Here is a 27,509-nt window from a genome sequence, read left to right on the forward strand (position 1 = left end):
TCTACCTGGAAGAAGAGAAGTGGAAGAAGAGGGACACCAACCCACCCACAAAACCTTCAACCCAAAATTTGTGTTGTCTACAAGAAGTGTAGGGATAAAGATGGAGCAGTGATCAAGTGAATGGCCAACTAATGACTAGCCCAACTTGAGACCCATCCCATGGGAGAGTCAATCCTGACACTATTAATGATATTCTGCTATACTTGCAGACAGGAGGCTAGCAAAAACTGTTTTTTGAGAGGTTTCACCTGGCAGCTGATGGAAACAGATGTGAAGACCCACAGCCAAAAAATAGGCAGAGTTCGGGGTATCTTGTAGAAGAATAGGGAAAGGAAAAAGGGAGCCAGCATGGTCAAGGACACCACAAGAAGACCTACAGGGCCAACTAACCTGGACCCACAGGGGTTCACAGAGAATGAACCACCAAGCAAAGAGTATGCATGGGATGGACCTAGGCTGCATACACATAAGTAGCAGAAGTGCAGGCTGTTCTTCGGGTGGGTTCCCTAACAATTGGAACAAGGCTATCTGATTCTGTTGTGGTCCTTTGGATCCCTTTTCCATAGCTGGGCCTTCCTTGTCTGGCCTCAGTGGGAGAGGATGCCCTTTGTTCTGCCAGAAAGGGTAGGTAACCTATGGGGCTCTCCCCTGAGGAGAATGGGAGGGAGGAATGGGGACACGGGGTGTAATAAGGGTGGGACTGGGAAGAGGGGTTATGATCAGAATGGAAAGTGAATAAATAAACAAATTCATCGGGAAGACAGAAGTGGGGAACATTCTAGTTGCAGAAAGGTCCTGGACAGAGGGGCAATTAGAAGACAAAACTCAAAAAGATCTAGAGGCCCCTGGGGATCTGGAACTGCAGGGGTATATAAGGTACAGCAGACAGCAGAAAATTGTGCCTTATTATAACAGGAGTTCTCAAAGGATATTTTCCAGACTAGTAGCATAAACATCACCTGGGGAGCCATGCAAATCATAACTCACACCTACTGACCCAAAAGCTCTGGGGCCTTGGCCCAGAAACAAGCCTCAGGTGATTGCAGGCGCACTAAAGCATGAGGAGCAATGGCCTGGCACAGGAAGAGCACGCTGAGGGAAGCATGAAAGGACATGGGGGGGGGGGCAGTGAGCCTAAGGCAGCTGCTTTAAATATGCTGCTCAAGAGGAAGATTCGGGCTAGAACTAGTCCATATAAGTTACCTGTGTGTAGAGAACAGATGAATGAACACAATGGCTCTCCCTCAGAGACTGTTTAGGTTAGGAGGGATGAGAGCCCTGATCCATCAATTTTCAAGCAAAGCAACAGAAGAAAAGTTTCCAAAGGAAACTGAGATGTGGTCAGAGAGGTATTTAAAAAAAGAAAGAAAGAAAGAAAGAAAGAAAGAAAGAAAGAAAGAAAGAAAGAAAGAAAGAAAGAAAGAAAGAAAGAAAGAAAGAAAGAAAGAAAGAAAGAAAGAAAGAAAGAAGGAAGGAAGGAAGGAAGGAAGGAAGGAAGGAAGGAAGGAAGGAAGGAAGGAAGGAAGGAAGGAAGGAAGGAAGAAAGGAAGAAAGGAAGAAAGGAAGGAAGGAAGGAAGGAAGGAAGGAAGGAAGGAAGGAAGGAAGGAAGGAAGGAAGGAAGGAAGGAAGAAAGGAAGAAAGGAAGAAAGGAAGAAAGGAAGAAAGGAAGAAAGGAAGAAAGGAAGAAAGGAAGAAAGGAAGAAAGGAAGAAAGGAAGAAAGGAAGAAAGGAAGAAAGGAAGAAAGGAAGAAAGGAAGAAAGGAAGAAAGGAAGAAAGGAAGAAAGGAAGAAAGGAAGAAAGGAAGAAAGGAAGAAAGAAAGCTGATGTTGGGTCACAGAAGCCAAAGCCTGAAAGCATTTCAATGGGAAAAGCATGTTCGGCACTGTGGCTATAGTAACAAGGTCACAGGTAGTGCTGGCGAGACCAATCTAATGAATAAAACAAAGAGAAGCCAGGATGCTGTGCCTGGGAAATCGAGTGTGATGTGAACTGTGGGGATGAGGGTGTGGAATGGGGCTCAGGAAGTCTAGCTGTGAGGGAACAGAATAATACAGGGTGGTGGCCATATAGGGAGAGAAATTGCCACATGGTTTTGAATATTTTATTTTTTTAAGATAAGAGGGGCTTGAAATGGCTAGCTGATGATGGGAAGAAACAAGTCAAGAAGGTGTGGTAGTAGTGAGCACAATAGAAAAAGGAGGGGTCCCTGGGAAGGAAGGAATAAGATCAGAGCCCAGGAGAAAAGGTTAACCTCAGGCAGAAAGCCTGACATGCCAACTGCACTGCACCCAAACACTGCAGATGAGATTACACATGGGCCTTGGCTCCTCTGAAATATGGAAGCCAACCACATCTGTAAATTGGGAGGGAAACCCAATATATGCAGAGCTCATTATTCCACACTCTAGATGAAACTTCTGTGAGATCTTGTCCCCAAACATAGGCCTGTACGTGAAAAGCCTGGTGCTCATCACACTCAACCACGTAACTAGTAACTCATCACTGAGCTGATATCACACACTTGGCATTGTATTAGATGACTCACATACAGCACTGGATTTAATATTCCCTAGAAGACCAAGTGAGGTAGGCAGCAAATTCTACTACAATTCTAAAGTTTGGAAAAACAAGGATCAAAAATACAAAATATCAGGCTTTTCAATGAATGCCAGTTAGGAAGGCACAGTGATAGGCCAGGATTCAAGCTTGACTCTGATTAATGCCAATGCCTCATCTTCTTCCTAAGATGCCACACTACTTCAGAAATGAAATGGCATCAATGAACATAGAATGGGAAAGGAAACCACGCCATTTAAGTGATTTGCCTCAGTTCTAGATACTGGGAGAGTCAAGTTCATTTTGGACTCTCTTTGAGTTCAAGGTTACAATAGAACAAATATGTGGTGATATTCTCTTTCCAAGATGGATACACAGTCTACATCCTGAGATAGAGATTAGGAATATCAACTGGAATATAAATTAGGTACCAATAGACCACCTAATGGAAATACATGGACAGAAACTGGTAAAAGAAAGCCTTAATATATTAAAATAAATAAGCTAATAAAAAAGAAGTTAATGCCCAATCAGTAAGAGAGTAAAAAAACTCCTAAGACTATCAATTTCTCTGAACTATAGTAATTTGAAAACTGACAAGAGGTTACAGAAAGGAGGAGCCAGCATGATAGGATGCAGCCATTTTCTTCTTCGGGCTGAACATGCACACATATCCTCAGTTCCCAAGTCCTAGAGTCTTTGGGGCCCCAACCTGAATCCTTCACAGGGTCATCTTAGATGGGGGCTTTGCAGTGGTTCCAATTCCCAGGAGTTGGCTGCATTAATTCAATACCCTCCTGCTTTTCTCTGAACACTCTCTGCTCTAAATCTTTCCTTTGCCCAAGAGAAACGACTTTTAAATTCCTCCCCACTAAAGCTTTAATTGGCTTTTAGCCTCATGGCTCCCCAAAGACCTAAAATGCAGACGTACACACTCGTGTGCTTTCACCTCTGTCTGTCTGTAATGCACCCGTTCTGCATCTTTTTCAACAGATGAAAGATTCTTTCAAGTGTAAGCTGGCTTTCACCTCAGCTTTTCTTAAAGGGACCAGTCATCTCATTCTACTGTGATGCCAACATTTCAGTACACAAATGTGTTGACTAAAACTAGACTATCATTTCTTTATGGGCCTTCTAAAGACTAGTTAGTACACTACCAAGACAAGTAACAAAAAGGTTAGAAGCTATGTTAGAGAGTTACACAGGGATTGGCCCCAAGCAAGGGAAGCTAAACTAGATGAATTATATCACATTTGGAGTTTGCAGGCCCACAGATAACAACTGATACCATGTATGTTACAAGTCTTTAAAGTATACTGGATATTCAGTATAGACTGCTGCTGGTTGAAGGGAAAGAAATTAAATGCTGCTTCCCCAAAGACCATCCCTCTTTTCAACTCATTTGTTATGACCTAGAAATAGCAGGACCACAAATGATTATTAAAAAGGAACAGGAGCCAGCTCAGAAAATAGAACAATGAACCACTCAAAAACAGCTAATGTTTTAAGCTGGTATTGTTTATGTCTTTGATGGACAAGTGCTTTTCCTTTAAGATAAAGGGCTCTAGCAATGAATGCAAATCAGGGCTAAGTGAGCAGCCTCTCCAGCCAGCATACAGACACGTGGGTACGTTACTGACTTGCCACCAATTCTCAAATTTCTAGATTTATAAAATGGATGCTGTGTAGATGCTGAGCAACAAAGGAGACTCAAGCATTCCACAGGAGAGAGTCTGGTTTGTTCCTTCTGTTTCACGTAATAGAAGGAGGGCATCTTTTGCAGAAATATATATATATAGGCTGTTCTAGGAGCTGCAATTGAATTAAAGATGTGCAAAAGCAGTCACATGAAGAAAATAAAAGTCCAAGCCAACCATAAAAATACTTGTCAAAGGTAGCTGGGTAGGGTAGCTATAGAGAAGAGCCATAAAAGGGATGATCATATAGCTGTTGGAAGAAGTAAGTGAGGCCTTCCAACAGCCCAACTCATGTCCACCTTCTTGGTTTATGTCCTTATATAATTCCAACTCCCTGAGGCATAGGCCGGGCCTATGATCTGCTTCTAAGCAACAGAATAAAGCAAAGATAAAGCCACTTCCATGACTGAGTTACATATGACTGTACCTTCCATCCTGCTATCTGACTCTTACTCAGTCTTATGAAGCCAGCTACAAACATGAAGGACCAGTATAGGAAGCAGCCAAATGCAGCCTCCAGCATACAAACAGCAAAAGCTGAGGTTCCCAGCTCCAAGCCTGCTAGGAACTAACTCTAGTCAATTCCATGAACACTTAAAGCAGATTTTTCTTATAGTCCAGCCTTCAAATAACCCGAAGCTTGACCACAGCCCTGTGAAGAGCCCAGGAGCAAAGGACCTGGATGAGCCAAGTTCTGACTCCTAACTCCTAGAACCAAGATAACAGATGCATTGTGTTAAGCCTCCAAGCCCGAGGTGATTTTTTGCATGATGATAGAAAACAAATACACTTCTAAAGTGATAGCTGGGATTGTGAGGAAAGAAGTCATCTTCACAGGAGAAGCTGGGACAGGGTAGCTTCACAACAGGAGAGGAGCCACAGAAAAAAGGGAAAAAAATGAGCAGTGTATGTTTGGAGGCTCTGGGGCCTGAGCAGCAGGCTCAGGCACACAGGCAGGCAAAGCACTAGACAGAAGGCCCCTGTGGGCAAGGGCCACCAGAGACCAAGAAAGCTCATCGATGATGTTGTGTGCAGTCTGAGAACCTCTGTGGGAGAGTCATGTGATACTCCTTAGCTCAAGAGACATTAGGCTTTAAAAACAGTCTGGAAAATCCCACAATGGAGGCACTGCTTCATCCTTTTAAAGGAGGTTTCCCTCCCAATACCTCACTTGATTTATGCGAGAACCCATGAAGTGGTCAAGGTGTTTATTACAAAGGATTTTTATGAACAGAGAAAATGGCAAACATGCTTCTTCAAATCTTCTTATCCTGCACTGTGTTGACATATTTTGTTAGAAACCATTTTGCTGCTAGAGAAGTCAACAGCTAGCCAGACAGACTTGGATCCTGACCCTACTGCACAGTAGGGCTGAGTAGCACTTGTAGCACCAGAAACTAAAAAGCCAACAACTAAGGCAAAGTGAGCTGCAAGTGCGGGCTGGAATAGCTAAAAGGCCCAAGAGAAGTTAAGAGTTAGATCTAGGGGCTGGCCAGGTTGGAGCCACTAGCTGAGGTACAGGACAAACTTCACTATGAGGCTGCGCTTTCTTTCAGGGAACTAGAGAGTGGGTACTTGGGATAGAAGAGGCGATATGTTCAGATTCTAGCATTATGGAATATTTTTGTTTTAGCATTATCTGAAAGCCATGAACAGTATTCAACTGAATACAATCTGCCCTTACTGATGGGCCTTTCACAGTCAAAAACACAGAGCCTAGTTTTTATCTAACAGAACAAGTTGGAATCCTCACTAGCATTTTGAAAATCTCCACAAGTCATAAACATCATTACCCCAAGTCCATTAGTCAGGCAGATTCCCCTTGGCATGTTTCTGCATGACTTGAAAGCCATCTCCAAAAGTTCTCAAAGGAGAATGGGAATTAGAGTGATCCAAGGGGGAATGGATGCCAACAAGATGGACCTGTAGGCACACGGAGTGCAGTGCAGTGGCAAGGAATGAGTGTTCTTTAACTAAGCTTTAACAATGAATTCATGCTAATAAGAAACCTAATATGATTTTTTTTTAAGTAAAAAAGCTTCAAGGAAGGGAAATTAAAAAAAATAAGTTACAAAAAAGGTTTCATTGCTCAAGTGAATAAATGTGGCACACGCTGGCCAAGTGAGCAAAGGGAAGGAATTACTTGACAGGGTCTTCCCTAAGGCTACAACTCTGACTTCACAGATAAGCAGCCTCTGGAGTACAGGAAGAGGCAAGCAGAAATGCTCTTCCCAGCTGATCCACACACTTCTGGACATGTTCAATGAATCCCCAAATGAACTTTTTCATTACCTTGTTATAAAATAAGAGTTGAATACAAAAGAGCAACCTTCCATGAATAATGGCTGGTTTTTAAAAACTAAGAAAAGTAGCTTTCTTCAATGAAAATAATCTTCAACCACTTGACATTCACTAAAGTAAAGTCAGTCACTCCTTCATTTCTCCAAAACATTCATCACCATTCAACAAACATTTCTCCTAGGTCTTGTACAAAGCTCTCTGTTGCTGTATTCACCTTGTCCCAGTTTGTTTTGCTTTAATGGAGCAATGATTCCTCCAGGTAAATCCAAGTGCAGCTGTCTACTTGACAAGCTTGCTGGTTTCCCACAGCTTTATTAACAGTACACAGATGTAGAATCTCACCATCCTTCCTGTGGGACCACTTTCTGGGTATCACAGATTGTCCTCTAGGAGACTCAAGTTCAACAGTCAGAGTCCAAGTTCACAGCCCTTCTTATCCTTCATTTTCTCCTCATGTAAGACTAAGAGCAACAACAGTTGCTAGGCTTGACTCCCCTCTGCCTGCCTCACAGCTGACCTGCCACTGTTAACTGTTACTCCTGGTTCTGAGTGTTTCCCTGGCTACTCTGCATTCAGTCAGCAGTCAGGTCCTGTTGTACTGAATGAGCAGTGTCCTCACTCCTTTCCATAGTGACCTTAGGTGATTTTTTCCAACTGAGCTCTCTTAGCAGCCATAGATAACTGCAAACATTAGCACACTCTCTTTTCCAGCTTCTCTCCAGACTTTCCACTATGCACCCTGCACTGGACCCACTGAAGTTACTACTCATCTACCTCTATGACCCTATTCATAGTCTTCACCTTCTCCCACCTAGCAAATCGTATTTATCCTTCAAAGTCCAGGGAATACATTATCATCTACAGGCTTTCTCCTCCTCTTACCCATTTTTACCTTATCTCTCCTCTGAATAGTTTCCTTTTCTATACATGACACTACCTGTGGTTACTAGCAGTCTCTCTGCTTTTTTTTTTTAATATTGACTTATAATATCTCAGAGATTGTATTTTTCTTTTTTTCTTTTCTGTATTTTTTGTTTATATTACAAAAGCTTTCCCCTTTCCCAGTCCTCCCCACCCCATATGTCCCATAAGTCCTCTTCTCTCCATCCATTTTCCTATCTTTCCCCCTCCCTTTTCTCTGTCCTGGTACTCCCCTACAATGCAATCATTGATAAGTGGATATTAATTAGCCCTGAAGCTCTGAATACTGAAGATACAATTAGCATATCAAATGATTCCCATGAAGAAGGAAGAAGAGGGCCCTAATCCTGGAAAGGCTTGATCCAGCATTGTAGTCTCTCTGCCTTTTAATACTTTTTTTTTTTTTTTTTTGCCCCTGACTCTACAAAATAGTACCTGCAAGCCATGGAGAAAGCATCTAATGGCAGTGAGACTCTTATCCAACTGTACTTACTACTCAAGTAGAAGCATGTCCCGTGTTCCTGTCTAGTCTCAATGGTCGAGTGCCTGTCAAGGACAAACAACTAGATTTCCCTTTGTATTCAGCCTGGCTCGCCAACAACAAACATAAAGCTTACTGTGTGTAAATACCACATGGGCTGTAAACAAATACAATGCTCATGAACAAATAAGTACCCTGGAACCAAAGAAAAGAACCTGCCAAGTTTGCATGGCAGGCAAGTAGCGTGGAACTGGTACCTAGTTCACAGGACCCTTGACAACATGGCCCTCTCCCTCTCTTATGAGGCTCATTCATTGGAATGCCCATCAGAGGGACAGCAGCTGTAGGAAACAAGTACTCTATCAATTCCTTTGACTCTACTTGGTTACTCATAGTTGAAAGGACAGAAAATCCAACTCAAACTGGCTAACCTAACCAAGGTGACTCATTCGTTTGTATAATTGGAAGTCCAAATGTAGGGAAGACTTCAGGGTCAGTTGATCCAAGGCTCATTAATGTTTGTGAGGTTTTTGGTTCTTCACTCTTCTATCCACAATACTTAGTAAGTCATAGGACAGCTGCCAATAGTAATTAGCGATGTTTCCTTGCTCATATTCATAAGAAAACAACTTTTGCCCCAGAATTGTGAGTAAGGTTCACCCTGACTAGAATGTTTGGGTCACTGATCTCTGGAAAGAGGCAAAAGTATAAAGCTACACTATCCAATAAAGAAGTCACTACCCACATGTAGTGATTGAAAATGAACACATTTGAATTTTCATTTTCTCAACCAAACCAGCCCTATTCCAAGCGGTCAAGTGCCTTTGTGATTACAGTACTGGCCATTCAGGCTAGAAGATTTCCATTACTGCAGTTAAGTCCTACTAACATAAGGCAGGTAAGTGTGCCAAGAAACTTATATAGAACAAATAAGACCTCACTCTGCAGCTAGGATCAGCTTCACTCAAATTACAAGGTATCTGGCAAGAATGTAGATGTTCAGATAAAAATGTAGGAACAAGAAAGGGGGATTGTGAACTAGACCATCAATGAGCACTGTTCTTACTGTGCTTGCTCTTTTCAAATACAGTCTATTAGGGATGTCTTCCTTGCTATGGGCACAAATAGTTTCATTTATAAATCTACTAACTTCTGGGATCCTGAGAAAACAAGTCACTTATCTGAGCCTCAATGCACTATTGGATAGTGTAGCTTCTAGTTAGATTTCAGCTGGAAAACTTTTATAATTAACTTTTGTCTAGAATCTCATGTTTTGAGCATTTTTTATAACAATTCCATCTCTAATTAATTTCATACCCCTCCTCTTTAAATCAAAGCTCAGAGCTTCTGATGGGTGAGAAAGTCAGGTACTCTAGAGGGCTCCAGTCAGTGGGGGAAGCTGGGACAAAGGTTTGCCTTGTAGTTTAACCAAATGCAAACTGCATTTGGAATTTGGATTCCTGTATTAGGAAATATCAGGAATCTGACGTGCCTGACTAAGAGCTACTGACATAGGCATAGAACGCTGCATGCTAGGAAGAATACATGTGCAATACATTCCTATTGTGGCTCTGTCCAGAGCCATGTTTCTCTAATCCTTTTGGTTAATTAATATTACAGATTATTTTATTTATTTACTCTATGTATGTGTGTGTGTACATGCATGCATGCATAGGCCACAGTCTGCATGTAGAGGTCAGAAGACAGCTTGTAGAAGTTGATTCTCTTATTCCATCAGGTGGGTCCCAGAGATCTGCCATGTTTGGTTGCGAGTGCCATCACCAAAGAGCTATCTCACGGTTGCATCTATGAGTTCTAGGGCAACATAATGTGTGTGCCATGAGATATGACAGCGGTGCATTTGCTGTCATGACCATGAACAGGCATGATCCTGAGTAGACCAGGGTGGGGTCTGTAGGTGGATGAAGAGAAAAGAGTGGGAGGATGAGGGCTGAAGTACAGTGAGCACAGCATGGAGAGGAGGAGGAGGAAAGGGTTCTTTTTGTCCCACTGTCAAGGAGCTCAGGATTATAAAATAGTCTAGGGAGACAAGAAGGAAGCTAGAAGGACACAGCAAGCAAGAAGCTGCAGAGCATCATATTGAGAAGAGTGTTAGAAGAGCCCAAAGGAGAGAGCTGCAGGGAAAGGCGGGTTTCAGTGCACTCGGTGGAATGCCCACCGGGAGCAGAACAGCTATGGGGAAAGCAAGAAGCTTTCCTCTGGGTACCACTGCCTCTGCTTGGTTGCTCTTGGCTGAGAACATTAGGAACAGACAACAACTGACATGCTGGAGGACTGGTAACCCCTGTCTGCAGGCAATGGTAGGAACAATGTTTGTGACAAACTGTTTAGTTTCAAGTTTCAGTTATAATAATTGTGTTCTAAAAGTGCTCGCCAAAAACAGCATACCTACTCCCAGGTGTTGTGAGGGGACCCCAGATAGAACAAATTCAATCCAATCAATTACTTGTAATGCTAGAAAAGTGTGTTACCACCCAAACCCTCAAGCCTCAGGTATTCTGTCAAAGAGAAATATGCAAGCAGACCAGAAGAAGAGGGAGGAAGTGGAAAGGATAGGCAGCATGCTCTCATGATGTGTCAATAAATACCATTGACATATGGCAGAACATTGCTATCATCACAATCTTCCCTTAAATGTTCTGTGAATAAACAAATGGCAAAGGAAGGTTGCACAAGCCAGAATGTTTCTCAGAGACCAGGAAGTGCTCATGAAGATCTGAAGCCATTCATGTTTATGACTCATCACAGTCTAGCTGATTAAATCCCTCCCAACACTGAAACTGGACCTACTTAAAGGCCTCTCTGCCCAGTGCCCTCATTACAGAGCAGGTGGGAGGCTCACACGTGTTCACCTCCTTCCCAGTCCAGCGCTCTGCCTATGCTACTGCCACCTGAAAGCCTTCTCTGTGATAATTCAGAAATAGATCCTTGAGCATAATTTCCAGAAGAAGGAGATTAAAGAGTAAGGGTAGGAGACCAAAGTTTACATTTATACCAGGAGAAACCTCACTTCTTATACAGTAATAATTTTGGTTAGTAATATAAGCAAATACTTATTAGACAGATTATGAGGTCTAGGAATATAGCTCAGTGTAGAGAATTTGCTTAAAGTGAAACAGGAGAGTTTTGACCAAAATATTTTCCCAAGAATTTACCTTAATCTCTTGTTATTTAAGCCATTTAAAAATCTCTAACAAATAATCTTACTGGTATTTTAAGTGAAGTATTGATAATTATTGGGAAATAAAATTATGATGCACTGAATAAAAATAATTTCTAAAAAACATATCCACCAGCTGGGTCTAGCAGTATGACTCTATACTTTCAGGGACTGAGGCAGAGCCTTCTGCCACACAAGTTCAAGTCCTATGAAGGCAACAGTATGAGTTGAAGGTCATCCTGGAAGACTAGTGAGACACTGCTTCGAAATACAAACAGGTGGAGCTAGAACAAAATGTACAACACTTCCCCAATCCCACTGCCGCTCCTGCTTGTGAGTGAGGCTCAAGATTCAAGAGTAAGTATGAGTGAGCAAGAGAGAGAGAGAGAAAGGAAGATGGAGATTAAATAATTAAAATACAGAATTAAAGATATGAAAGTATTCAATATAGATTTAAAAAATAATTTTAAAAATTGAAGGGTATTAGGAATATCAATATAGTAATACATTTGAATGGATAAATTCTCATTAAATTATACCAAAATTAGCACAAGAAAAATTCATAATTTAAAAATATCAATGTGCTTGAAAAGTCTTATTTTCTGAAAAACAACAGGTACAAACAACTTTACAATACATTTTACCTAACCTTAAAAAAAATTAATTCACAGTTTATAGCAGCTATTCTGGAACAAAACAGAAACTAGTTTAAAAAAATTTAGGTCATTCTATGGAGCTATTACAATCTCTAAATATTAAATAAAAGGGCAAGAAATCTTGAATCTATTTTAACATGAAACAAAAATTATATACTATACAGTGCCTAAATGAACCTTATAGTATATTTCAAAAGCAATAACACATTGGGATTACATAATATTTATTCTCAGAATTAAAGAATGGCTCAATATTCAATCAATAAAGAATGTCATAAAACCCATCAAGATGTAAATCTTTAATAAAAGATCAGATGGGGAAAGAGGTGACACCTCAGAACAGGGAAAAACAAAATCACATAAGAATATAATTAATGTCATAACATCAAAATTGAAAATATTCGATTATTGGTACCATAGAACAATAAACAAATAATTAAATGACAATTTTTTTTGAAAAGACATCTTCAATGCCTAAACAGAAAGAGTTTACTATAGAGACCTGGTAAGAATTTCTGAAAATTATCAAAAGTAGAGTAACCCTGACACACTGATAGTCAGAGAATATGACCAAGTAATTTACAGAATTTAATTTGGACTGCAGAAACTGGAAAGCTGTGGAGAGACAAACTGTTTAGACACACAGTGCTTGCCTAGTGTGTAAGAGGTCCTGGATTCAATCTTCAGTAGTACGTAAAAGAAAAGGGCAAAACCTGTAGGCCTGGACAATCCTCCCCATTGGTAGAGACAAGATATAAAAAGGTTAAGGTATTGGCAGTGGGAGAGTCTAGTGAGTCATTTGGCTTGGATCAGGCCTTGCCTTCTGAATAAGTGCACCAGTGTCTCACTTGGTCTGCTATGCCTATATCTCCTCTGAAAACTCTACAGGAAAGGCTGTAGGGTTTTCAGGAAAAGCTGTGGCCCTGGGATAACAGTGAGGAAAGGTCTCAGGATAGCACAGGCCCTGGCCATGATCTCTCTACCCAACATTACTGCATTATCCATCCTATCTATAAAAACATGGAAGTAAAAATTCCCATTGTACCCTTTGTTAAAGAAAAGTCTAGACAAGTTTTTACCTTTTTAAAATCAGATTTTTAAAGATTGGTACAAAGTTTTAGGTAATAAAAAATTACTAGTATTTATTATTTATTCTAATTTCTGAAGCAAATACAACAGTCTTCTAATCATACTAATTATCATTATGTACAGTGGAGATCTGGAAAAAGAAGAAATTCAGATCTGAGAAAGAAAAATGGTTAACAGACAATTTGGAGAAGAGGGCAGGGGTTTCAATAACTCAACATCACATCAGAAAAATCAGAGGCCTGCTTTCACAAGCCAAACCGAAGGAGACAGAACTCAAGGGAACACTGGCATGGAGAGTCCTGGGGACTTGGGCAAGTCTATGAGGAGTAGTCATGGCCAATCCAAATCTCAGGAGAAATTAAGGACACCTCAGGGAGTCTCCTCTTGGGGAAAATGCAACCTGTCTGCTGGGTGAGAGAAGCAAAGGTATCATTAACCTCACACTCCAAATCTATGCTCACTCCTCAGGTACTGGTATTCAGTCAAAGAAACAGAAAAGGTCTCTAGAAGACCCTGCTGAGGTAGAGGATAGGAATGAACACCACATGATCTCCTCATTCTGAGGCCAAAGCTGTTCTTACCATTGCCGGTGATGAAAGATACAAAGCTATTATATCACTCGGCAAAGACACGTATCCTTTGGAACTTGCTAACCAGGCAACCTTTGCCAAAACATTTTTTTCAAAACCACGGATGCATTTAAAAGCAGTAAAATTTAATGAAGCTGTCCTCAGCTTCTACACAATGTCAGATCTTTCCCCCAGTGCTAAGGATCAAATCCAGGGACTTGTGCATCCTGGGCAAGTGCTTCTATAACTTAGCTACACTCCCAACAATTCTGACAGATTTCTATGTTGACAAGAAGCCATGCCAGTGGAGCAGTAAAAGATCAGTTTCAAGAACTGGATCTTCAAATGGGGCCAGGTCTTTAGCCCATTTTCTCTCTCATTTATTCACACATATATATGCATATTTATATTAATGTTTTCTGCCAGGGAGAAATTAGTGGGTCTGAGATATACAGGGACTATTTGACTAATTCAATGAGTCCTTGCTACAAACAACTGGATAGGGGTTATGTTCTCACCAGACAAGATAACTGAAGTTTTCCAAACAAAGAGGAAGAAACGTGAGAATATACATGCAATATATATATAGCATTTGCTTTAGTTAAAAAACCAGATTTTTAAAATAATACTCTGGGACACAAGCTGCACTAGAATTAATAATACACTTGTAAGTACAAAGCAAAGAACCTTCCTAGAAGTATTGGGAAAGTTTATGATATTCTTAAGGCTATGGTTTATTTCAATAACAACTTTCAAATCCTTTAACAATACAAAAAGTACTAACATCTTAACTATAACCAGATTTTATATTATCCTAAGCAAGAAAAGCTGGCTGGAATACCCTTAAAAATGCTCTGCTTTATTAAAAGAGCAAATTGCGAGTTTCCTAAATATCAAGAGAACAAGAAATGAGAAACAGCCATATGGCTTTACAAACTCTGTTGAGAGGCAGCTGGAGAGAGAGATGTGTACCTGACACTGAGGAAGAATTAAAAATGCTCCCTCAGTTGAGGACACCAAGAGAGCAATAGTAGAACTGCTGGAAATAGGAATAGGATAGGAACTCATGAAGAGAATAAGGAAAAATATAAGCATGCCCACCATGGACTTGTGAAGAGCTCCACGAATTTCCTGTGACAGAGATGGGAATTGCAGCAGATGACACATCCAGCACAGGTCTGGCTCCAGAACTTCTCACAGGATGAAGGGAACTTCTCAAAGGACAAAGAGCAAAATCACTGACAACCTAGGTCATCAATTCTGCAATTGCTTCCATCTGCCATTTCCTTACATTTATGTTGATGCTTCATCCCCTCAACTTGGTGCCCAGGGAAAAGAGGATGCTAAGATCTTCTGGGTCACCAGAAGGGGATTTCTTCTACGTAGCTTTGACAAAACAAGTAACTTATTCTCAAGTGTTCCTTTCTTGATTTTGTTCTGTAAGTACCTTTCTTCTTAGTGATCTTGTTAACAAAAAAAGAAAAGTGGCTATTTAGGGTCTTGGATATAGCCCTCTCTTTTCATTAAGACTAGTATGGATGCTGCTGTATACAACCTGTATGCACTCTAAGAAGACAATATTCAACTGTTTATAAAGGAGGAAAGGAGAAACACAAGAAGAAAGAAATGTCAAGAAATAGTGTCCAAATGAAGATCCAACTACCTGATCCCCGAAGAATAAAACCACAAATTTACCAAGGCATACCAAAAACCAAGAGTAACCTGGATGCCCTCAGATCAGTGTGCCTGGGAAAAGAAGGCAGACAAGAGTAACAGCAAAAACACTGTCTGTCATTCAAAGTACATTTCAAGGCTGGGGAGTCACCCTGAATGAGTAATCTTTGCCATCAAAAGGACACATGCTTTCAGAGCCTACTCTCTAGCTAAAGTCATAAGCAATGGAGAAAAACAATGCTTTGGCAATCCTTCCCGAAATCAGCCCAGCCTTCAGGATGTACTGATATGTGCTTGCCAGACCTTACCATAGGCTGTCTGGCAAAATCCTCCTTTGGTAATCTTTTGGCATTCCTTCTAGTGTTTCACGGTGATTGGGCCAGAAATGTCCTGATAACAATGCTTATGGTCTAATCAGCCTCCCAGGTCCATGTTGCCAAGTCCAGGTCTTCTCCATTTCCAAGTATACACAAAACTCAACTCTGGCTGGAAATATACCTTCCCTATTTAGAACCTCTTGGAAACCTAAATACTTCAATACTCAACTTGCTAGCCCTTAAGCTTCCTACAGTGTGGCCAGGTAGAGCCTTTGGGTACAGGTCTCCATTCACGTGTTTGCAATGTCACATTTTCTATAATCACCAAAACCATGACTTATGTACCATTCATAAAAATAAGACTGGCTTTCTTTTTTTAAGGCTTGAGGTCAAAATACTTCCAGAAGATAATTTATTTTTAAGATTTAAAGTGATCTATGCCTACCACAAATAACAAATACATTTTAAATTTGTATGCTGAACTAAAGTAAAACAAAGTAAAATAAAGGTTTTGTTTTGTTTTTTAAATAAGGATTTTGAGACTTGCTTAATTCTGGCTGGAGGTCTAGCTCAATAGCTCAAGTAAAAAGGAAGGGCAGCATGGAAGGAGGAAGGGAAGAAAGGGAAGAAAAAGGAAGGGAGGAGCCACATGCTGGAATGGAACAAAGTGCAGCCAACTACCAACTGTAATGCAAAGCCTTCACAAACTTTGATAGTAACTCGGATCAAACATGGAAGTGCCAACCACTACCCAGACAAGCCCATGGGTGGGTCTTCCTTCCCTCTCTAGATGTCCCGCTTCCCAAAGCCTCCACAGACTCTGAAAATATACTAAGCATTCGATGAGTCTCTTACTCTGTTGCAGAGAGAGGTTCCAACTTAAAAAACAAACTAAAAACCAAAAAAAAAAAAAAAAAAAAAAAAAAAAACCCAAATCATGTACTGTAAGAAAATGTCAAACAGATGCCCAAGACTCACCTTTGTCAGGAGTATAGACAGACAATTTCTTAACACCATCAACCAGCCCACTGGTGTTGCCATGTCTATCTTCTGGGTCGCTGTCATCAAATTGAGCCTCTATAATGACATCAGGACCACTCCAGCCTTTTGGGGACTGCTGCGGGGGGTGATGTCCACAGAACTCTTCAGGGACGTCAGCTTCATAAGCAGCTTCTGTTTCTTTGTCATTGCTCTCTGGTTTAACTGCCTGAATAAAGGAGAAGAAAAACTCTTCTAAAACGCTGAAGACAGCTGACAATACTAGATATTCATAACACATAACTGGAAAAAAAATAGACCTTTATTCTCTTGATGCAGAGACTACCCCCAGGTAGATCAGCAAGCCAGCAATGCCAGGCTAGTACTCAAGTCTTCAAAATGCCATGTTGTCAGGACTCTGATCTACATTTTCATCCCCTCTCCCCAAAGCCTTGAATACTAGAAAGTTCCATGCTGCTTCCTGAAATCTTATCACATAGAAGCAATCAGCATGTTAAGAAAGGTTAAAAGAATTCACCCAGGGATGTAACAGCATTTCCCATGGATGCACCTAAGATTAACTTCTAGATAAGATGGTACACTCCATGTTGCTTCCTTGAGACCGAATGAAGAAAAGTCAGAATAAGGAAAAACAGACTGTTCCAATGAGAGGAGAGAAAGAGCTTCAGCAAAACATGGTGATAAGACACTGAGAAGCATAGAGAAAACATGAGCAATGCCCCAAATGCAACTAACCATGACAAACAAAATGGAGGGTGTAGAGTAGGGGCAAATAGAACCATCATCCAAAAGCAAATTTTCTCTTCTCTGGATGGCTACAGGGAGTCGATCCCTAAAAAGGAGGCTTCTCAGTAGAAAATCCCTAAGAAAATTTAAAGAGGTATTTGGAACAGCAGATGCACAAAACACAACACAAGAGCACAAGGAACATGAAAGCAAGGTAACATGGCTCCTCCAAAAACCACAGCTCTTCAAGCACTGAAATCAAAAACACTGAAATGGGTAAAGCACTAGATGAGAATTTTAAAAGGTTTTTTTTTGTAAATATTTTATTCATTCATTCATTCATTCATTCATTTTAAACTCTATATTTTATTCCCTTCCCCGACCACCCTCCAACTGTTCCACATTCCATACCTCCTCCCCGTGCCCCTGTCTCCAAGAGGGTGTTCTCACCTCCGACCCCCCACCCCACCAGACCTCTAAACTCCCTGGGCCTCCAGTCTCTTGAAGGTTAGGTACATCTTCTCTGACTAAACCCAGACCCAGCAGTCCTCTGCTGTATATGTGTTGGGGGCCTCATATCAGCTGGTATATGCTGCCTGGTTGGTAGTCCAGTGTCTGAGATATCTTGGGGGTCCAGGTTAATTGAGACTGCTGGTCCTCCTATAGGATTGCCCTCCTCAGCTTCTTCCAGCTTTCCCCAAGCTCAACCACAGGAGTCAGAAACTTCTGTTCATTGGTTGGGTGCAAACATCTGCATCTGACTCAGCTGCCTGTTGGGTCTTTCAGAGGGCAGTCATGATAGCCCCTTTTTGTCAGCACTCCATAGCCTCAGTAACAGTGTCAGATCTTGGGGCCTCCCCTTGAGCTGGATTCCACTTTGGGCATGCTGCTGTACCTTCTTTCCTCAGGCTCCTCTCCATTTCCATCCCTGCAGTTCTTTCAGACAGGAACAATTATGGGTCAGAGTTTTGACTATGGGATGGCAACCCCATCCCTCACTTGATGCCCTGTCTTTCTGCTGGAGGTAGACTCTACAAGTTCCCTCTCTCCAATGTAGGGCATTTCACCTAAGGTCCCTCCCCTTTGATTCCTGAGAGTCTCTCACCTCCCAGGTCTCTAGTACATTCTGGAGGGTCCCCCAACCTCTTACCTCCCAAGGTTGCCTGTTTCCATTCTTTCTGCTGGCCCTCGGGGCTTCAGTCCCTTCCTGCCCCCCAATACCAGATCATGTTTCCCTCTCCTCTCCTCTCCCCTCCCCCTTCCCTGTCCCCTTTCTTCCTAGGTACCTGTCTCCCTCCCACCTTGTGATTGCTTTCTTCTCCCTCCCAAGTGGGACTGAGGCATCCTCACTTGGGCCCTTCAGCTTGTTGACTTTTTTGAGTTCTGTGGACTGTATCTTGGGTATTCTGTACTTTTAGTTAGTTAGTTAGTTAGTTAGTTAGTTAGTTAGTTAGTTAGTTAGTTAGTTAGTTTTGGCTAATATCCACTTATTAGTGAGTATATACCATGCATGTCCTTTTGGGTCTGAGTTACCTCACTCAGGAGAATTGAAGACCCAGAAATAAAACCACACACTTATGTACACTTGATCTTTGACAAAGAAGCCAAACATATACAACAGAAAAAAGAAAGCATCTTCAACAAATGGTGCTGGTCTAAATGTCTGTATGTAGAAAAATGAAAACAGATCCATGTTTGTCACCTTGCACAAAGCTCAAGTCCAAGTGGATCAAAGACCTCAATATAAAACCAGATACACTGAATCTAATACAAGAGAAAGTAGAAAAGAGCCTTCAACATATTGGCACAGGGGGAAATTTTCTAAACAGAACTCCAATGGTGCATGCTATAACATCAAGAATTGATAAATGGTTAATTGCCAGAGGCTGGAAAGAACCCAGGTATCCCTCAACAGAAGAGTGGATGCAAAAAATGTGGTATATTTACACAATGGAGTACTATTCAGCCATTAGAAACAATGAATTCATGAAATTCTTAGGCAAATGGATGGAGCTAGAGAACATCATACTAAGTGAGGTAACCCAGACTCAAAAGGTGAATCATGGTATGCACTCACTAATAAATGGATATTAACCTAGAAAACTGGAATACCCAAAACATAATCCACACATCAAATAAGGTACAAGAAGAAAGGAGGAGTGGCCCCTAGTTCTGGAAAGACTCAGTGAAATAGTATTCGGCAAAACAAGAATGGGGAAATGGGAAGGGGTGGGTGGGAGGACAGGGGAAGAGAAGGGGGCTTACGGGACTCTTGGGGAGTGGGGGGACTAGAAAAGGGGAAATCATTTGAAATATAAATAAATTATATCGAATAAAAAAATTTAAAAAAAAAGAATTGATAAATGGAATCTCATGAAACTGGAAAGCTTCTATAAAGCAAAGAGAAAAACCAGCAACCTATAGATTGAGAAAAAAAAATCTTCATTAATTCCACATCTGATAGAGGGCTAATATCCAAAATATATAAAAACTCAAGAAGCTAACCACCAAAAAAACCAAACAACCCAATCAAAAAATGGGGTATAGGACTGTCTTAGTCAGGCTTTCTATTCCTGCACAAACATCATGACCAAGAAGCAAGTTGGGGAGGAAAGGATTTATTCCACTTACACTGTGGAAACATTGTTGTTCATCACCAAAGGAGGTCAGGACTGGAGCTCAAGCAGGTCAGGAAGCAGGAGCTGATGCAGAGGCCATGGAGGGATGTTTCTTACTGGCTCAGTATGTTTGTTCAAAATTCTCTTCATCAAACTTAACCAGAGAACAAAGTCTTTATTGGGCTTTTTTGAGACTTCCTTTGCAGATGCAATTAATATAAATCTCTTTACCTTAGCCCTAGGCAGTATTTTCAGACAATAGCAAAAAGCAGCCATGTTCTTCACCAAAACATCACAAAAACAGTCTCTCAGCCACATATTAAAGTTCTTCTCTACTGAAATGTCTTGGGCCATCACGCCTACACAGTTCAAATGACCCTCGGCACCACTGTCTTCCATATTCCTACTAGGCTGGCCCATTAAGCCCCACTTAAAACATTTCATAGCTTTCCAAATCCAAAGTCCCAAAATCTACATTCTTCCAAACAAAAGCATGGTCATGCCTATCACAGCAATACCCCAGTCCCTGGTACCGACTTCTGTCTTAGGGTTTTACTGCTGTGAACAGACACCATGACCATTGCAAGTTTTATAAAAGACAACATTTAATTGGGGTTGGCTTACAGGCTCAGAGGTTCAGTCCACTATCATCAAGACAGAAACATGACAGCATTCAGGCAGGCATGATGCAGGGGGAGTTGAGAGTTCTACATCTTCATCTGAAGCTGCTAGTAGAAGACTGACTTCCAGGCAACTAGGGTGAGGGTCTTAAGTACACAGCCACAGTGACACACCTACTCCAACAAGGCCACACCTCCTAACAGGGTCACTCCCTGGGCCAATCATATACGAACCATCACAAGAACTAAACCAAGAATTCACAACAGAGGAATCTCAAATACCTAAAAAACACCCAAGAAATGTTCAAAGTACTTAGTGATCAGAGAAATGCAAATCAAAACAACCCTGAGATTCCACCTTATACCATCAGAATGGCTAAGATCAAAACCTCAGTCAAACGCACATGTTGGAAGATGTGGAGAAAGAGGAACACTACTCTATTGCTGATGGGCTTGCAAACTGGTACAACAACTCTGCAAATCAATCTGGAGATTCCTCAGAAAATTGGAAATAGATCTACCTGAAGACCCAGCAATGCCACTCTTGAGAATATACACAAAAGATGCCCCACCATGCCATAGGGGCATGTGTTCCACTATGTTCATAGCAGCCTTGTTTGTGATACCCAGAAGCTGGAAACAAACCAGATGTCCCACAACAGAAGAGTAGATACAGAATATGTGGTTCATTTACACAATGGAATACTCCTCAGCTATTAAAAGCAAGGGCATCCTGAGTTTTGCAGGCAATTTCAAAAGTTTGATGGTGAAAAAAAAAATCAGTGAGCTCAAAGATAAACACATATAAACTCAATTCAGGACTGGAAATGGGAGTCAGCAACCTTGAGGGAAAAATTAGCAAGATGGATGAGATCATCAGCAATATGGATGAAAAGGTCAACATGGAAGAAAATGTCAGCAAAAGACCTGAGATTCTGGAAGCAGACAAAAACAACAAAAGCAAACAGAAATGTTAGAAATTAACAACTCAAAAAAAAAAGAAAGAAAGAAAGAAAGAAATTAACAACTCAGTGAATCAAATAAAAGCACACTAGAAACCTTCACCCACAGATTCAGCCTAGCAGGAAAGAAGATACTGGGAGCAAAGAGCAAAGCTGATGACATTTGGCATTCAAATACCAATAAGGAAAAAGCAAATGTGGATACAACATCTAAGAACTCCAGGACACAATCCAAAACTGAACCTAAGAACACACAGGAAAGCAGGAAGAACTAAGATAAAGCCAAGTGCTAGCCCAAGAATATATAATGTGGAAAAGACAAGAAGATGTACGAGTTTATTAAAATGTTCTCATAAAGCTATAAGGCCCTGGGGATGGAGACAACATGGCCGTTTAGAGCTTGTGTTGCTCTCACAGAGGACCAGAGTTTGGTTCCCAGCACTGCCATGAAGCTGTAATCCCATTCTAGGAGATTTTATGCTCTCTATAACATCTAGAGGCATCTATGCTCATCAGACAGGTACTCTGACTTATGCTCTCTATAACATCTAGAGGCATCGATGCTCATCAGACAGACATCTATGCTTATCAGACATGTGTATACACACACACACACACACACACACACACCACCCTAAACAAATAAATAAATATTTTTACATTATATAAAGTCTTAATTCTTTATGTTGGGCCTGAAATCAAATTGGTTAAGATGCTAAAGCATATGAGAATAGGCGGGATTACTAACAGCACTGCATTGTTTTAAAAACAGTACTGAGCAAGTTCTCATTGTGTTTATATTTGTGAAGGGCCTACTGAGTTTAACCAGATTTCAAAATATACATCTACTTTCAGCAAAGCAGATTAATGGTCTAAGTTAATCACATGAAGACTGTACTTAATGAAAGATTTATCATACACAGGGCAGAAAAGTTAATAAATTCTTCCCACAATACTCCAATGCTACGGTTTTTGATTGCTATACCTATCCCTAGATTATTAATGCTATGATGTTCACTTAGGAAATCAGAGTGAAATATTATTAAAAAAATTTACAGTCATAATATTTTTAAAAACATTTATCTAAATTTTTGAAAAAATGGCTTTATGAAATTATAACAACAGAAAAACTCATATAATGGTTAATTTTACTGAGCAAAATCAAGCCTTTTAACAATTATTTTAAAAATAAAAATAAACTTGGATTGGAAGGTCACACCTATATACACCAAGTATTCAGTAGACTGAGGCATGGGGATTAAATGTGAGGTCCCTAGAAAATGAATTTTAAGCCTGTCTGTACTAACTTATCAAAAGTACAGTAACCTAAGCCAGGCGGTGGTGGCGCCCGCCTTTAATCCCAGCACTTGGGAGGCAGAGGCAGGAGGATTTCTGAGGTCGAGGCCAGCTTGGTCTACAGAGTGAGGTCCAGGATAGCCAGGGCTACACAGAGAAACCCTGTCTTGAAAAAACAATTGACAAATGGGACCTCATAAAACTACAAAGTTTCTGTAAGGCAAAGGACACTGTCAAAAGGACAAAATGTCAGCCAACAGATTGGGAAAGGATCTTCACCAACCCTAAATCCGACAGAGGGCTAATATCTAATATATACAAAGAACTCAAGAAGGTAGAACCCAGAGAACCAAATAGCCCTATTAAAAGGTGGGGTACAGAGCTAAACAAAGAATTTTTACATGAAGAACTTCGGAAGGCTGAGGAGCACCTTAAGAAATGTTCAACATCATTAATCATTAGAGAAATGCAAATCAAAATAACCATGAGATTTCACCTCACACCAGTCAGAATGGCTAAGGTCAAAAAATCACGAGACAGCAGGTTGTTGGCGAGGATGTGGAGAAAGAGGAACACTCCTCCACTGCTGGTGGGATTGCAAGATGGTGCAACCACTTTGGAAATCAGTCTGGCGGTTCCTCAGAAATCTGGGTATGACACTTCCGGAGGACCCTGCTATACCACTCCTGGGCATATACCCAGAGGATTCCCCAGCACGCAATAAGGACACATGCTCCACTATGTTCATAGCAGCCCTATTTGTAGTAGCCAGAAGCTGGAAAGAACCCAGGTGTCCCTCAATGGAGGATGGAGTACTATTCAACCATTAGAAACAATGAATTCACGAAATTCTTAGACAAATGGATGGAGCTGGAGAACATCATACTAAGTAAGGTAACCCAGTCTCAAAAGATTAATCATGGTATGCACTCACTGATAAGTGGATATTAGCCTAGAAACTTTGAACACCCAAGACATAATCCACATATTAAATGATGTCCAAGAAGATTGGAGGAGTGGCCCCTGGTTCTGGAAAGACTCAGTGCAGCAGTATAGGGGAATACCAGAACTGGGAAGTGGGAAGGAGTAGATGGAGGAACAGGGGGAGGAAAGAGGGCTTATGGGACTTTCAGGGAGTGGGGAGCCAGAAAAGGGGAAATCATTTGAAATGTAAATAAAGAATATATCAAATAAAAAAAGGTGAAATGGAAAATAAAGAAACATTTAAAATATAAAAAAAGAAAAAGCAAAAACAAAAAAAGTACAGTAACCTAAAAACAAGATTTTCCCATATTCTTTTCCGCAAGAGCACAAGTAAGTGAAGATACATTACAGTATATATACACAATGGAGTACTATTCAGCCATTAAAAACAATGAATTCATGAAATTCTTAGGCAAATGGATAGAACTAGAAAGTGTCATCCTGAGTGAGGTACCCCAGTCATAAAGAACACGCATGGTATGCACTTACTGATAAGTGGATGTTAGCCCAAAAGCCCAAAATAAACAAGTTACAATTCAGAGCGCAGGAAGCTCAAGGAGGAGGACTGAAGTGGGGGTGCTTTGGTTCCTCTGAGAAAGGGAACAAAATATTCACAGGAGCAATAAAGGAGACAAAGTGTAGAGCAGAGACTGAAGTAAAGGCCACCCAGAGACTGTCCTACCTGGGGATTCATCCTATAAACAGTCACCAAACCCTGACACTATTATGGATGACAAGAAGTGCATACTGAAAGGAGTCTGTTACAGTTGTCTCTGGAGGGGCCCTGCCAGAGCCTTATACATATAGAGGCAGATGCTAGCAGCCAACCATTGGACTGGGCATGGGGTCCCCAATGGAGGAAGGAGTTGGAAGGCAAACTGGAGGAAATGAAGGGGTTTGGAGACTCATGGGAAGAACAACAAGATCAGCCACCCAGACGCCCATGACTCCCAGGGACTAAACCATCAACCAAGGGGTACACATGGCTCCAAGCAAAAACGTGGCAGAGGAATGCCTTGTCCAGCATCAGTGGGAGGAGAGGTCCTATGAAGGCTCGATAGATGCCCCAGCGTGGGGAAATTGAGGGGGGGTAGGTGAGAGTGGGCTGTATAGAGGGGCATCTTCTTGGAGGCTGGGGGTGGGAGGGTGGGTTGGGGGTTTTGGGGAGGGGGAAACAGGGAAAGGGTATAATATTTGAAATGTAAATGAAGAATATATTCAATAAAAAAAATCCCTATCAAAAAAAAGTGAAGATACATTACATTGACATTCAATTAAAAAAAAAAAAAGAACAACTCTTCCCTCTCCCCTTTGCTTTACACATAAATCCTATATGCCCACAACATAAATAAATCTTGTATGTCCACACATAAATACATACCTGTCCTAAAGTTGATCATTAAAAAAATTGAGTGTGGTGGCACAGGCCTATAATTCCAGTACTTGAAGGGCTGAGGCAGAAGAATCAGGAGTTTAAGGCTGGTCTGGGTTACATTACATAAGACTCTAGAGTGGTGATTCACAACCTCTAGGTTAGGGCCCCTTTGACAAACCTCTATCTCCAAAAATTACAATTAATAACAGTAGCAAAATGCCAGTTATGAAGTAGCAACAAAAATAATGTTATAGCTGGGGGTCAGCACACCATGAGGAAGTGTACAAAAGGGTGACAGCATTGGGAAGGCTGAGAACTACTACTCTAGAGAGAAAGGAGAGAGGACATGAGAGACAGAGAAGAGGAGAGGAGAGAACTGGGAGAAAGACCGATGAGGAAGGGGGAAGGGGAGGAGAGCAGGGACAGGGAAGGAGAGGATAAGGTGAAGAGGGAAGGAAAGAGAAGAAGAGGGGAGTGGCTACAGAAGAAAAGGACTGACAGCACACACATTCAACTGGTTTAAATAAACCTAGAAACTCAATAATATTTAGGAGCATCTGCCAACAATCATCCTCAAACAATGAGCTTAGCAATGAGTTTGTCAGAGCATCCCAGACCAGCAGGTGAAGCATACGCACAGGCTACATCCCAGGCAGGGGGATACAACCAGACATGGTTCTATTGTTCTATCACAGATGAATCACAATTGGAGGACCACAAAATACTACAGAAGTCATGCTCAAACAATCTCGATCACCCTCACCCTCCTCCCTGGTTCCCTCTTCCTGTCCTCTTCCCAAAACCTCTTGTTTTGTTTTTGTGGGGGGTGAGGAGGGTATTTGAGGATTATTTGCTTACTTGTTTTTGAGATGGAAATAGGGCATTATAGGCACATGCCAGCTTACCAAGTACACTGTAGCTGTCTTCAGACACCAGAAGGAGGCATCAGATCTCCTTACAGATGGTTGTGAGACACCATGTGGGTACTGGGATTTGAACTCAGGACCTTTGGGAGAGCAGTCGGGGGTGCTCTTACCCACTGAGACAACAGAACCCCAGAACCAGAATTCTGATTTAACACAAAATAAAGACTGACCTAACTCACATCTTTCTCTGATTGTAAGCATATATAGGGATTCTGAAATTGTCATGATTCTGCCCAACTACTTATTAAAAACTATATTTTTGCTGGTACAATAATGGTACAAATGTTATGGGAGTAACCAATCAGCTTTAGGTTAGATTTAAAGCCCTCTCCATGAAACAGAACCCATAGCCCTGTTAATAAGACCAGGAATCTAGGGGAAAATCCACTACTATTATTCTGTTAAATGAACATAATAATATGATGATGACTTCTAATGATATATTGCTATACTCAGAGAACTTACTGAACCCATATCAGAGAAGTTTCTTCTAGCGGTAGGTAGTGATTAATATTTATCTATCTATATATCTATATACCTATGTCATGGGTATATAGAAACCCACAATGTAAAATGTGCAGAGAGTGAAAGACTTCAAAGGATCCTATCTAAATGGGATATCTTTATCAATATACCTCAGGGCTCTATGCAAAAGAGGAGTTGGAAATATTCTAAGAGCTAGAGGTGATAGGCAACTTCAAGGAAACAGCATTTTCAGACACAAGGCTGATATACATAAGAACTCCCAGAAACTGTGACAGCATGCACAAGACCTGCATTAAGTTGAAGCCAGAAAAATTCTCAGTAAGACAGGGATAATTGGAGACAAAGTTCCACCCCTGGTCAAGAAGATTTATAGTTTCTAGAAGGGGTAAAATAAGTTTTAATCAAAACAGAGTGACAATGAGTGTGTTTATCAACTATACTCTAGTACAGGTCTCATGATCAGAAGTAGATCAAAACAGAGTGACAATGAGTGTGTTTATCAACTATACTCTAGTACAGGTCTCATGATCAGAACTAGCTGACCAACACAAAGTGGACTACCTGTTTGTTTGGGGGGAAGGGTGAAGCTTTTGTTGTGTTTTGGTTTAGTTTTAAGGGGTGTGTGTGTGTGCTTTTAAGAGAGAAAAAACATAAAGTACAGTGAGTAGGGAAAGGGAATAAGATACAGGAGGAGTTGAGGAGAGGAAAGAATAGGACCAAAATACATCATATGGGGAAAAAAAAGTAAAGAATTGTGTTTTGGCTCATGTACACAAAGATTTAGAAATCACTATTGGAAAGAAGAGACTCATTGAAAGCAATAACAAGAATACAATAAAATTAGCTATATGGTACATTTTTCATTTATTTATAGTTCTGGGAATTGACCCTAGACACAAACTATACAAGCACTCTATCACTTTAGCCCAATCCTACTATATTGCAAAACTAACCCAGTTAAACACTGTTTTATATCACTACACTCAATAATGAAACTCAAGAGTGAATATGTGAGACTAGGGAAATAGTTTAGTCGGTTAAATGCCTGGTAACCAAACACAAGTACCTGTATT

At 40.9% G+C, this 27,509-nt stretch overlaps 1 protein-coding gene across 3 annotated transcripts in view; it reads right to left on the reverse strand.

The window, feature by feature from the left end:
• The window catches only part of Dis3l2 (DIS3 like 3'-5' exoribonuclease 2), a 345,312-nt gene that overhangs the window by 221,362 nt on the left and 96,441 nt on the right, over window positions 1-27,509 (reverse strand). For all 3 annotated transcript variants that reach the window (XM_052192653.1, XM_052192651.1, XM_052192652.1), the window contains one exon: window positions 16,423-16,651. In XM_052192653.1, the coding sequence (XP_052048613.1) occupies window positions 16,423-16,651 (229 nt within the window). The remainder of the gene's footprint in view (window positions 1-16,422; window positions 16,652-27,509) is intronic.

This window comes from Apodemus sylvaticus, chromosome 9 (genome assembly GCF_947179515.1).
Source record: "Apodemus sylvaticus chromosome 9, mApoSyl1.1, whole genome shotgun sequence".
NCBI classification, from domain to species: domain Eukaryota; kingdom Metazoa; phylum Chordata; class Mammalia; order Rodentia; family Muridae; genus Apodemus; species Apodemus sylvaticus.